Source organism: Rhea americana, unplaced genomic scaffold (assembly GCF_003343005.1).
Source record: "Rhea americana isolate MKP2758 unplaced genomic scaffold, rheAme1 scaffold_12, whole genome shotgun sequence".
Lineage (NCBI taxonomy): Eukaryota > Metazoa > Chordata > Aves > Rheiformes > Rheidae > Rhea > Rhea americana.
Window position 1 is genome coordinate 236,059 of NW_028185261.1, and position 12,971 is coordinate 249,029.

Genomic DNA, 12,971 nt, shown 5'->3' on the forward strand with positions numbered 1-12,971 from the left:
AAAACACAGCTCATTAAAATCAGCAAAATTTCCCATCAGCACTTGTACAGATTCTCACTGTTCTCTCCATCTGATGATCCAAAACAAACTTCAGTTAACTGCAGTTCATAAGTAAAAAATTCCACTGAGTACTTCCAATATTGGTCTAAGACCTAGTGCCATAGACACAAACATTATAACCCACAAATTAAAGGGCAACATGCATACTGGCATAATATTGAATTAAAAGTTGATGGCAGGAAGCATTCCTCTTTCCTAGACCCAGAAAGGAATAGTCAATATAGTCATATTCCTTGAAGGCCAAAGACAGTAATTAAAAGAAACGGTTCTTCCAAAGAAATAAAATCGTCCTATCTAGAACAGGAACAAATACTTCCTAAAAATAAGCTCTTCATGAGCCAAACAAAGCTACTGAAAAAATCACATGATCAAGTTCTGGATACACTTGACCAGAATGCACCCTACCCTCCACAAATGGAAAATCCTCTTTAGTTCCTTGTGAGTTGAATCCAAGAAAAGGTAAGGTCTTGCTGGCCAGTTCTTATCTATTGGTGATAAAGAAGGCATCTTATTCTTCATTTCCAAGAAGTATTTTTGCATCTGTGATAAAATAGAAGCAAGATGTTTATTAGTTTTCAAATACCAAAGCTACTGAAATAAGCAAGAGAAAACAAATGCTCTGTCGTTAAAAGCACAGTAACCAAACCACAATGGTCAGCTTCAAGAAACCTGTACATGAATTAAAAAAGCCAAGTATATCGAGAAATGTAGATTCAGATAAAATAAGTTTGACAAATGCCTAGTTTGTGTCATTCCCACACTGTCAAAACATCATACTACTCCTTATTTACAACATCAGAGTATTTAAAGTCATCAATTTTCCATTTGCTGAACTTGGACATTTATTTAGAAAGATTAACAGGGCCTTCATGCAGCTATTATTTTTGCTAGAAAACAAATTTTTAAAACACAGATAATGTATGTACGTATTGAATGGATATATACATACAATTCTCTGAAGGGTAAATTCATAAATTTTTCTTCCAGCATTGGCTCTGAAGAATTTCCTGTATTCTCTGCGGACCTGAAAAAATGAAACAAACCCTCAAAGTGAATTGAAGGAATTGATTTGCTTTCATAGTTTTTTTTTTTTTTTTTTTTTTTTTTTAACTCTATAGCAGAAATATGAAAAAAGGTACATCAATGTGCAAAGTGCTCCCTGACAGAAGAATGCTAACTGGGTACACCTAAAATGTATGAACCAGACCATGGACCAAAAGGTCAAAAAGTTATCTCAGATGACCTGAGTACAGTTGTTACATATTTTAAACAGATAATTTTAAATATTTGCCTCTGAAAAGGTAAGATATTCAAATATTATTGAATTCACTTCATTCTAAGACTATTTTCCCCACACTTTGGCATAAAATTGGACTGCAAAAGGTGGGGTATCATTAGCAATATGTATTTTATTGCATCTGAAGTGACTTTGAACTCATACATTAATTATATAGTCAACTGATGCATTGTTTCCGTTTTTTTTTCCTTTAAGATTCTTAATGCATAAATACAATAAAAAAGGCATTTTTTTTCAGAGCAAATTTATGCATGAAAAAAATCTTTTTGCACAAGAAGCCTTCCAAATAGAAAACAAGTTTTTGGTGTTCGATAAGAGCACAGTATTAACACACATGTTGTTTAATGTCAGTGAGCTTGATACTTGCTACTAAAGTTTATCTAGAAATCACGAAAGTGATTACTAGGAACCAACTTTACAAGTGATAATACTTTTTTATACATTCTTGTACAGACAGTTTTCAGAGAATTTCTTCTGCCCTTAGTATTTCCATCAGTGCTACTTAGCACAACATATAAATTCCTCCCCTAAGAAAGTCCAATCTGAGACAAAGTACAGCTGGTTTGGAGTTTTACAAGAAGCCCAAACTCACATCAACTGAGCTGAAACATCCACCAATCTTTTTCAAACTTTGGCATAGCCTGGAACACACCTGTTTAAAGTTTTGAGCAGAAACCAGGAAAAACATCATGGCTTTGCATAATTTATCCCAGAGCAAATTTAGCAGTTTAAGCTAACCTGCTATGTGTTGGTGTGTTCACTGAAACCAAAAAATAAAGTAAAATCCATAGAAGAAAAATCCACATCAGCTTGGAACAAAAAGTTCACCTGGCTTATCCTGGCACACCTTCCGCTCCCTACTGACTGCCATACATCTAACATAAGCCAGCATTTTGAAAACAAGAATCTGTCACCATTATGGAATAAAACCCACAAATATATAGGCTTTAACTATGCATTAAAATGCATCAACAAAATTGACAGCATTCAGCCTCTTCATTCTGTGCAAACACTACAAATAATTTTTTCTTCCTTGCTTCACAAGAAAAACTATTTGACTTCTTATACACTGAGTATCTGCAAGCTTTAGTGCTAATTAGTGTATACTTCTTATTTATTATTCCATGATGGAAAATAACACACACAAACCTATTCCAGTCACAGTCATCCCATAACTCCTCATGTCCTCACAGACTCTCTTTAATGATGTTGCTCTTTATTATTCTTCATGAGCTGCAATGTATGCAAATTGACTGGGAACAAAGGGACTATTGGCACTGCAGGGAGGCCAGAAAGCAAGCACCGAGAAATGCAAGTTGCTCCAGAAAAGCCTAAATCTGGAAGGTACCATGAATGCTATCACAACTTACTTATAACACAATCAAAAAAAAGAAATGAAAAATCAATGGTTTAATTTTGATCACTTATTTTAACTTTAAATCTTCACCTCCATATGTCCTGGGTGAAAATATCTTGTCAACCAGGCAACCATGGCGTATAGGTAGAATCTTGCCACGGATCTAGACACCATGTTCTCATTCAGAAAAATCTGTGCATTTCAGTTGAGAGAAAGTGCTACTTATGCTATTAAAAAATACACTGAAAAGCAACAGCACAGACAGGTGAAAACATGTTCCTGCAGTAGCATGTTTTGGATTCATCGGTTTTCATTTAAATGCTGCTGTTTGATATACAACAGTTTGAGTTATCAAGAGGGACATATTCTTGCTTTAAAATAATGAAGAGAGATCCACTTTGGCAGTAGTATCTAAAGTATGATTCTGATCCACAAAATAACTTCTTAAAATGGCTCCTTCACATTACTTGCTCTGTTTTCCATGCATAGATATAGATTGATTATATAATTGTATATATAATTATATATCTTTTGTAAATATATATAAATATATATCCCATTTTATCATTAAAACAAGTATGAGAATACAAGAGCTGGACTTTTCTCCACATTTATCAAGTAAATTGTTGCCCTTGATACATCTGTAGTCTACAATATCCCTATTAGCAGAAAGTGACACCCAACCCAACCCAGACTCAGTTAGATTTCTGCAGTTCTTCAGGACTGCTTTTGTAAAATTATGGTTGAAAACCTAAAATGAGCAAAATTATGTTATGTAAATCATTCAGGCACAAACCTGAAATATCTCATGATGGCATTTTTATAGTCTATTTGCAGAGCAGATTTTTTTTTTTTTTTTTTTTTTTTTTAAGATTACAAATGTGTTTTCTATTGCTAACCAATCCTTGAAAGCAAGGGAAAGAAACCAGAAGAGCAACTACTGCATCTCTCCACTTTTCTAGGAAGTCACAGCTGCCTCAAGCCATAGGTAACTGTGTGCAATGCCAGGCCCTGAGAAGGCTTGATGAAAGTGGCAGTACATTACTATTAGCTTTAGACCATGCCCTAGACCCAGGGGTGAGGGGGTCTAACATAAGCAGCAGTGAGTATCAAACAGCTCTCCTCTGCTTCCCAGTCAAACAAGCAGAGGTCAACAATAAGAAAATACACGCTTGTAATCTTTCCAGACAGGATCTCTGCCAAGGTAGGTCAAACTTTAAGTCAACAACCATAACAGAGTCCCTCTAATCTGATATTTGTCTCTGACTTGAAAATTAAAACTCCTGATATGACAAAAAAAATCAAATGTCTAAATACTGCTGTACATTGAGGCATTTTCAGCTTAGAAATTTTTCATGAAAGTCTGTGAACAAAATAAAGCAATGTAATTTTGTGTCAAATCACGCTTACTAGTCATCCCACCCAACTGCTTGTTTATTAAGTGTTAGTAAGATGCCACGCTTATTGAGTTCATGTTGACAGAAGGGAGTGTTTGAGAAAGTACCTTCAGTCCAAGCCAGTAAGCCCAAATGACTGCAACAGCGTGCTTACGCCTAGCCTCCTCCTTCAAGCGTTTCAATTCCCTTCGAGCCTAAAAGGTTTAGATAGTGAACAAAAGAGACAGCCCGATGCAGATAGCACAATGACCAGGAAAAGGCTTCTCCCAAACAGAACAGCCAACGTACAATTAAGATACAGAAAGATGGAAGAACCTTTAAAACCCAATCTGTCAGTGCGAAAACAGTGTGAAGCCACATACAGGACAATAAAAGCCTCTACTGTTGCTTAAATGACAGGTAAAGACAAGAATTTTGCCAGTCCCATTATTTGCAACCAATGTTTGCATCTGATCTGCCACGCACACTTTGCAATCAGTGCTAAGTGTAATTCATTTCTAAATGAGAACTTTCCCTGCAATTACATGATCAAAACGACGTGTATGAAAATCAAGACTTACTAAAACCTTACTATCTAGTCAATTCTTCTATGCACAAGTGCTTGGGCATACCAGAAACAATGTTAAAATTTTTATATGTAGTGATGATTTACTGGCACTGCACTGAGGACTTTTTTTTCCGGAGTTGTTGTTCTTTGATTTTTATGTACATTAAAGAAAAAAAAAAAAAAATCCACCCTGGTAAATTATCTTCTTCTCTATAGAATAATGGGGTAAACTCCCAAACATAGTGCCTTCTCACATACAAGCAAAGAGACAGGCACCTACCTACTTTTTATCAATAACTCTCGTTTTAGGAAAGCAAAGCATTCTAAACACAAAGGCACGTACGGGCAACTTAACAGAATCTCACATTTTAGACTATACCAATACATTTGTTACTCCGTTATTTGATGACAAAAATCAAGTAAAATAAAGAGTTCCAGTAGTATAGGATCAGACAGTCGCAGTAGTTCTAGCACTCTATCTGCAGTTGCCAAATCATGTATCAAATAGATTCAGGCAACAGCAGTTCCAGTCTATGCCAATGACACTTTTTGCACGTATTTCTGGTGTAGCTAGAAAGGTTAATTTGCATTAGATCTAGGCTCTCAGAGAATGCATTTTCACTCATTTGTCTGGAACAAAAGTTCTACTATACAGCACCTTAAAAACAGGGTCCGTGCTGAGACAAGTATTTGCAGTACTTGAGCTGTGTAACTTTTTTAAAGCAAGTGATCTCTGAAGGTAACTTTCAGAATTTTTTGTTTTAAATATTCTTCTGGGAAAAGATCAAACGTGATGCCATTAGTAAGTTTCATCTTTTATCAGGTACTTTTCAGGAACAAGGAGAGGAAAATATTTAAGGAAAATAAGATATTTTTTCAAGAAATTGCTGTGAGCCAACTGATAAAAACAACGAAGAAAATTATCCAAATCTATTAAATATTTAAATGAGAAGCTCTAAAACAGAACTAATACTATTTCATTACTTTCTGATCTTGTTCTTTTTCACTATAAAGACTATCATAAGCCTAAGAAAATAAACATCACCTCTGCAGTACTAGGCAATTTTCTTTTTTGGTGAAAGGAACACTGGTTAAAAATAAATTATCGTTTTATTGCATTAAAATAAATGGAGGGGAAACAGTGTTGATATCAACTTATACAGCTACCTAAAGATCAAGCTAGAACAGAAAAGATGCAAGTCCCTTCTGTGAGGGAGATTCTGTACATGTTTATTTTTTGATTCCTAGGGTTGCCATTTCATTACAGACGTAATAGATTTGCATTCAAATAGCAAAGGTCAAACTCAGCATTATACTTCAAATGCAATCTGAGCACATCTCTTCATCTAGTATGCAAGGTGTTCTGACAAAAATGTGTCTCCTCCCCATCCCCCAAGACTCACAAAACAACTGGACGGTGTTTAAAACTTAATGGATTTACTGAATATGTTTTTCAACTGAGTTAAGAATTTATTAATTGAAACCCATAAAATATTGACCTCTAGTGAACAGCATTTCAAATGTTCACATAACCCACTACTGCAGGCTGGGGATTAGCAAGAATCTTTCAGTGGGACTTTGCTTCTGAAAACAAACAGCTGATGCTGGAATTCCTGGGATTTTTCTAGAGCCATAAGTTTAGAACTGCAAGCTAACATAATTTTCTGCTAAAATAATCAGGTCATAAAGCTGTACTTTACTTGCAGTTACTCAAATTTTCGTAACAGTTCAAATCACAATGAGAGAATCAATTAAGCTGATTAAAACTAAAGATTCAGTAAAATTAATAGCATTGTTTTGAACTTCTAAATGAAGACTGTCCAAAGTACAGAATATACAGTATCATGAAGATCTCAATTGGATCTCTAAGACAGTGTCACTGAAAGCACTTGTTTGGAAAAAAGAACCGAAACAAAAAATGACCCCCATGCCCCCACAAAAAAACATGCTTTGCATATTTACATGTAGTTAAATGCATTTCCTAATTTGAGAATACTATAGTCTAATCACTATTAATCTAGTCTAATGACTTGTTAGTGCAAATCACTATTTCACTGCCATGCAAAGAATTTCCTACTCTACAAAAAACTGACATACAGAACGTTGTCAGAAAATTATTAAGTGTTGCATGAATGGAAATGGAAGGAATCAATGATCATGCTCTATTATTTTTACGTCATTGTATTAGTCATTCATTCTCACTATTTACTACTGATTAAATGCTGATATCGTTGGGTAATGAAGGGAGGCATGTGATATGTGCATGAAGTACCTTATATCCAAGCCAGTAAGCCCAAATAACAGCAATAGCATGTTTATTTCTAGCCTCCTCCTTCAGTCGTCTCAGTTCCCTTCGCGCCTGTGATGCATTTGAAAATGGGATATAGAAAAGCTTAGGGAAGAAAAGGTTACTGCAAGTTCCCGATGGAGGAAGAAAGAAGAAAAGAAAGAAACCAGTCACTACAAACAGCAAATTCAAAAGCGTGTCCCAGCTTCCCAGACTGCACCAGCTGAAACATGTTAGCAACAAAGAAAAATAAAAATTCAGTAGTTTAAGCAATCAAAAATATTCCCAGATAACTTTATCCTGAAGGGTCTTCTTCATCCCATGCAGAAACAATCAACAATCAAATGCAGAGCTTTTTGCCATTTTCTTACCTGGGTACCATGCCAATAAGCAGCAATTGTCGTGGCAGCCTCATTACAACGCTTCTGATGCTTAAGTTCTCGAAGAAGTTTCCGAGCCTGTGACCAATGGAAAAATAATATTTTATTGTGCAAATCCACAATTTCTCAGTGATGTAAAACTGAGGGACTGTAAGCTGCAAATCTAAAGAAAAATCAAAACACAGTGCCTCTAAAACCCCAAAGAAGTAAATTCATAAATACTATGGAGCCAAACATTCTCAGTTCCAGATAGGGCACCACACACAAGCAAGAGTCTGGGACTGGAAAATAAGGAGATCTTAGTTCAACATTGATTTCTCTCCCAGATCCAATTCATGACCCAAGATACCTACACATTTATTCTACCTGTACAGTGGCAACGATACGTTTCCTCCACAGAGGAGGACATGTCTTATCTGTGTGGATTGCAATAAACAGTGAGTCACAAGTAAATCGAATGGCTGAGGGTCACACTTCAAGGCTGCTGGCATATCAGGCTTTTATCCATGGCAGTGCTACCTCAGAAGGTGTCCCCCAGTCACAAACAGAAAACCTTAACTCAAGATAAGATGATGCTTTAACCCAGTTTTCCTCAAATAATGCTCATGGAACAAGACAGCACTTCAATCATTAAATCACCAGGATATTTTAACCAATTTAAACAAAAAACAATTTCGAGTTTTACGAAAGTAAAACTCAAGGAAAAATAATAAAATTAAATTATGCTAGCTTATTGCTTACGAAGTTTAAATCCTTTTGGGTGGCAGAAGCCTGTTTACACCTACAGATGATAACTGTAGTCCTCCACCATCTGAGAACAGAATTGACTGCAGAATTAAAGGCAGAGGAGAAAGTTGAACTGAATGGAGGGGAGAAAGATTAGTAAGAAAACAGAAGAGCCCAGGGACCTGTTTTCTGTTGCTACACAGCAGTAGCTGCTTTAAGCACTGTGGCTGCTCTCATGTGAGCTGTTAACCTCATTTTTATCTCTTATTACAGAATCACTCCTGAAGCCTCTATTATAGCTGCAGGATTCTCCCTTCCTGTTGCAGAAACGATTCAGAAAAGCAGCAAAGTTGTAGCAAATTAAGGCAGAGGACAAGCAAGCAACACTGACATACTTCTTTACCATTAGTGGAATATGGCACAGTTTCACACCTCCACTTACAACATGAAGGAGAACTGAAGACTGAACTCAAAAAAAGTACTGCCCAGGCAACCCAAAGTCTTCATTTTATACCTGCTTTCAGTTTTGTCTATTCTTCGAGAATTCTGTTCAACCGTAAAATGACTGCCCACTACAAGTCATTTTTTCCAAAACAGTCCAAGGTTACAATTTTTCCCAGGCCAATGACAATCCCTGTACTGTGTCTGTGCCACTGGGTAGCACATAGCTAAGTCTGCTTTGAACGCTAGACTCGCTCATTCTCACTCAAATCCTGAAGTCCATGTCAAGGAGGAACCTCTTTCCAAGCCCTCTGGCAGAAGACACCCCAAGGATAGTCCAGTAGTTTATGATGGTCCCAGCCTTCCACTCGCACAGTTTGAATAGATCTATTGCTCAGGCTACAAGAAGAAATCCTAAGTTCACATTTTCTATGGCAAAAAGTAGTGCTTAACAATAGCTTATAGCACAGCCACAGCACAGTGAACAGCAGGTGTGAATGCCAAGAAGCACAGTGTGTCTAGGAGACATTTCCTCATCTCCTCTGTGCCTCATGCTGCAGACAGCCACAGTAACAGGAAACTCACCTTCCACCCTCTGATGTACGATTGTAGTATAATAGCTGAACTCTTAATCTTCTGATATTTTTTCTGTTGCTGTATTGAAAATAAATATATTATGCTTAGAACAGAATATTAGTACTGTGAAAGAGTGTATAATAAGATATTCATTGATAACATTTGAAAATACAATTAAGGATACAATAAACGTAATGTAACATTTATTACATGCACAATAAATGTAAAAGGTGAACAATTTTTGTACAAGCTGGTCAGAGTTTGGATTCTGTGTTTAACTCAAAAGGAAACAAAATATGTCAACAATGCTACATGGACAGTATTCTGTTTACAGAAATACCAACTTCATGGTCAGTAGCACAAAATTACATGGATTTAGACGCTAACAGTAACAGCTTTATTCCTCTTTCCCACGAACCAAGTAGCTCACAAACTGTCACAAATGCTCAAGTTTGTTGGTTATGCTTTTCATGGTGTTTTCGTATGACTTGACTTGTTCATATTACCTGCAGTCCCTTTATAATACCAAATACTGATGATAAATTAGGAAAAGAAAAAAACACCATGGGTTCTTGAATGCAATGCTGGAATGTTCTCCGTGTATGCCAATTTGAATAATAAATTTCTTGTACAGCTGAACATTTTCCTTCCAAGAAGCTCAGTTATCCAGTAGGCTAGAGGTTAGTATACCACTATACGGACAACAGCTGATAGGCTTATCACTATGGCTTTTAGGCTTAACACTCAACCCACCACTCAGTTACAGAGAACATCTCTGTAAGTGAGCTAGAAAGACTCCCCTCTAGCTAACATCAAGTCAAGAAACCATTTTATACCATGACCAATGCAGGCCATGCCTTGTGAAGGAACAGATAAGCAAGCGCCTGCAGATACTTTAGCCAAGCCTTCAAGGCAAGGAGCTGTCAAAAAGCTTTGCTCACGCAAGGGCTGCACATTCCTTATTAAACCCTGGAAAACACAGTGCCTAAAAGTCATGCTGGTTTGAGGCACTGGTGTCCTCTGTCCACATGAGGAGGCTCAGTAATTGTCTTCACCTTCACCCATAATTAATTCTGAAGGTCTTGCTACAACGTCAGACTGCATTCAAAGAAAATTGCTGCCATGTTTTACCCGTGAACCAATATAGTCCTATAGCTAAGGAATCAACAATGTGAAATTTGGTCACACACTTGTTTTCATCTTATGTCAAACAATGTTCCAAAACAGCTGCAGTAATTCCATTTTTAATTCATTAACAGCACATGAGATAGTAACTGAAGAAACATGCCTGTAGTGCAATTTTATAATACTACTGTTTCAAGAAACATTGTGCATTCAATCACATAAATTCATAGTGACGAGTTTTATAGTGTAAAAACATTTATTCTCTGATGTAAATAACGACACTTTTTCCTAATTATCCATATTTTTTCTCTAATTATCCAAGATAATCCAACAACCAAACCAAGCTCTAACGGCTTTTAAGATGATGCACAGAAGTGCCTATCAACTGGAAAACAGGAATTGTCAATACTGCAACTTCCACCTTACAAAGGTGCTTTTTTCCATTATCACATGTTGTTTTATTCATTTTTATAATATGCAAACAAAGCTTTCAATAGTAAGGAAATACATCTAAGGCATTTGAGAATTTTTTTTAAAACTTAAAATCAATAAATCTTGTTTATCGTGTAAGTCAATGTTTTTCACTAACTGATGAAAACACATTAAAGTCTAATGTCAGTAATGTTCAATTCATAATAACACAGAAGACCCAGGCTACAGAGAGTTGAAATTGTTTTAGAACTGTATCAGTAGGAACTACCGAACTATGATTCTTATGAGCTATAATTAAAATAAATCCCTGGGATCCTTCCAAGCATTTTTGAGTCTCCTATGCAAAGGTTCTAAATAAGGCAAAAATACAAAAAGGCTTACAAACAACTGACTTCCACGGAATCACACATGTATACACTCATTAACCTTATGCTTTGAGAACACTACGAATGCCAGATGGCACTGCATTTAGTTTAGGCTGAATGAAAGAGCCTCTTCCCAGCTGGGCCACAAAATACTACCCTCCCAGAGCTAAATGACTCTAGTGAGCTTTTTAATCGTTTGAACACAAAGTAAACACTTAATAGCGGTCCATAGAAACTAAATTTTCTTTTGTGCATGTTTTTGGTGCTTAAACAATAACATTAAAATGAATTCTTTTAACACTTCTTGTATGTACCAAGGAAGAAAATGAAAACTTTTATTAAAAAGAACTCCATTTAGTAAAGATAATATCTTACTGCATATCTCCTGTACCAGGAGGCAATCACAATCTGACTTTTCTTCATTAATAAAAAGCGTGTGCGGCACTTCCAACCTCTATAAATCTTCTCAATTAGAGTGGCCAAGTCCTCCAACCGCTGCTTTCTCAGATCTTCTAATTTGAAGAGCTGGGTGTATATTTTTGTTTTATGTTAGGAGAAAAATAGCAGGGGAGAAAAGACCACAAAAATATAAGCATAAGCATAAATAAATATTTTAATTAATAATATAAACATTTTAGGAGAAATCTCTCCTTTACTTAAGTCTCCTTTCAGACACCATTTGGTTTATTCACCTCCACAACTCTAGGCAGATACACGTGTAGGATTTGAGAAAGATACGGTGCCATGTATCAGTGCATGCAGATTACATTAAACTCTGGCTGACAACTATTGTATAGTCTTGATTGCTTCTCATTTTCATTAGTGCTGATTCATACCAATTTTAATGGATCTAACATTAAACAGTGCCTTTTTTAATGCTGTATTCCACACTACTATATCAAAGCACTGTATCTAAGAAATTCTGTAGTAACCAGCTAGGGAATTCTATAGCTCATAGCAGGCTATCCTCACACAGGATGGCTTGATTTTGCAGGGAAGACATTTTTCACTTACTGTTCTTGGGTTGCGGATGAATATCTTTGATCTACCAAAGGAAAATTCTTCTTCAGGGATTTCCAATTCATTAAACAGTACCTCTACACCAGCCCTAATAGGAAGAAAATGAGCTTAACAAATACGAGCCCAGCTCTAAGACTTCTTAGTTTACACAGTCACAGTTTAATTTATGGAAAGTATATGAAAGCATATCTTAAATTCTTAAGTAGTGCTTAGCATAAGAAGATTGAATATCTAGCTCATTTACTCACTGGTTATTTAGCTAAAGGCAAGAATGATCACTGTAAAGATTCAAAATAATTTGACGAAAAAGGAGCAATTTTCATTTAGCAGCCTCAGCAACAGCCTACTTTTCTCTGAGTGAACTGACGAGTTTGACAAATGCTAATGTTCTATGCTCTACCAACTGCCTTTTAAAATACCTACAAAAAAGAAAAGAGAGGAAATGGAAAGACCTTCATGAAAGAAAGATTTCCTGTAGTTCTCAATTCTGCACTTCTACCATTATCTTGGTAACTTAAAAACTTGTAGCTAAAAAGATTAATCTACTATGAAAGAAATTAGAAATCTAATTCAAATCATGTTTATGAATGAGCATGTGTAAAAAGAATTAAGAAATGCAGGTTTGCCTAACCAGGAAGTTACCCATAAAAATACATACAATCCTTGTTAATATTGTGCAATTTAAATTATACAATTAATATAACTGATTTGTCAGAGGTATTATCTCATAGTTCTTCAGCAATTTTTATCTAAAATTATTTTTAAAAGGTCAGAGGAAGATTACATGACTGTCTTCAAAGGAATGGATGCTACTATACTCAGAAAGTTGGTTATTAAAGATAAGTGTCCTTCTGATCATTCCAGACTACCTAGCCATTTTCATTCCACTTCAGTCTCTCTCTCAGGCCCAAATCAGTGAAGGCTACAATGTATTTTAGGAACAACATGCTTTCATTGCTCA

At 35.9% G+C, this 12,971-nt stretch overlaps 1 protein-coding gene across 6 annotated transcripts in view; it reads right to left on the minus strand.

The window, feature by feature from the left end:
* MYO1B (myosin IB) overlaps positions 1-12,971 on the minus strand; it is a 134,084-nt gene that overhangs the window by 12,710 nt on the left and 108,403 nt on the right. For 3 of the 6 annotated variants that reach the window (XM_085321237.1, XM_085321244.1, XM_085321228.1), the window contains exons 19-26: positions 12,005-12,098; positions 11,366-11,515; positions 9,078-9,146; positions 7,317-7,403; positions 6,931-7,017; positions 4,219-4,305; positions 1,010-1,084; positions 466-600 (exon numbers count right to left, since the gene is read on the minus strand). In XM_085321237.1, coding sequence (XP_085177363.1) covers positions 466-600; positions 1,010-1,084; positions 4,219-4,305; positions 6,931-7,017; positions 7,317-7,403; positions 9,078-9,146; positions 11,366-11,515; positions 12,005-12,098 — 784 coding nt within the window. The remainder of the gene's footprint in view (positions 1-465; positions 601-1,009; positions 1,085-4,218; positions 4,306-6,930; positions 7,018-7,316; positions 7,404-9,077; positions 9,147-11,365; positions 11,516-12,004; positions 12,099-12,971) is intronic. The other 3 variants (XM_085321253.1, XM_085321263.1, XM_085321273.1) reach the window with 3 other exon arrangements.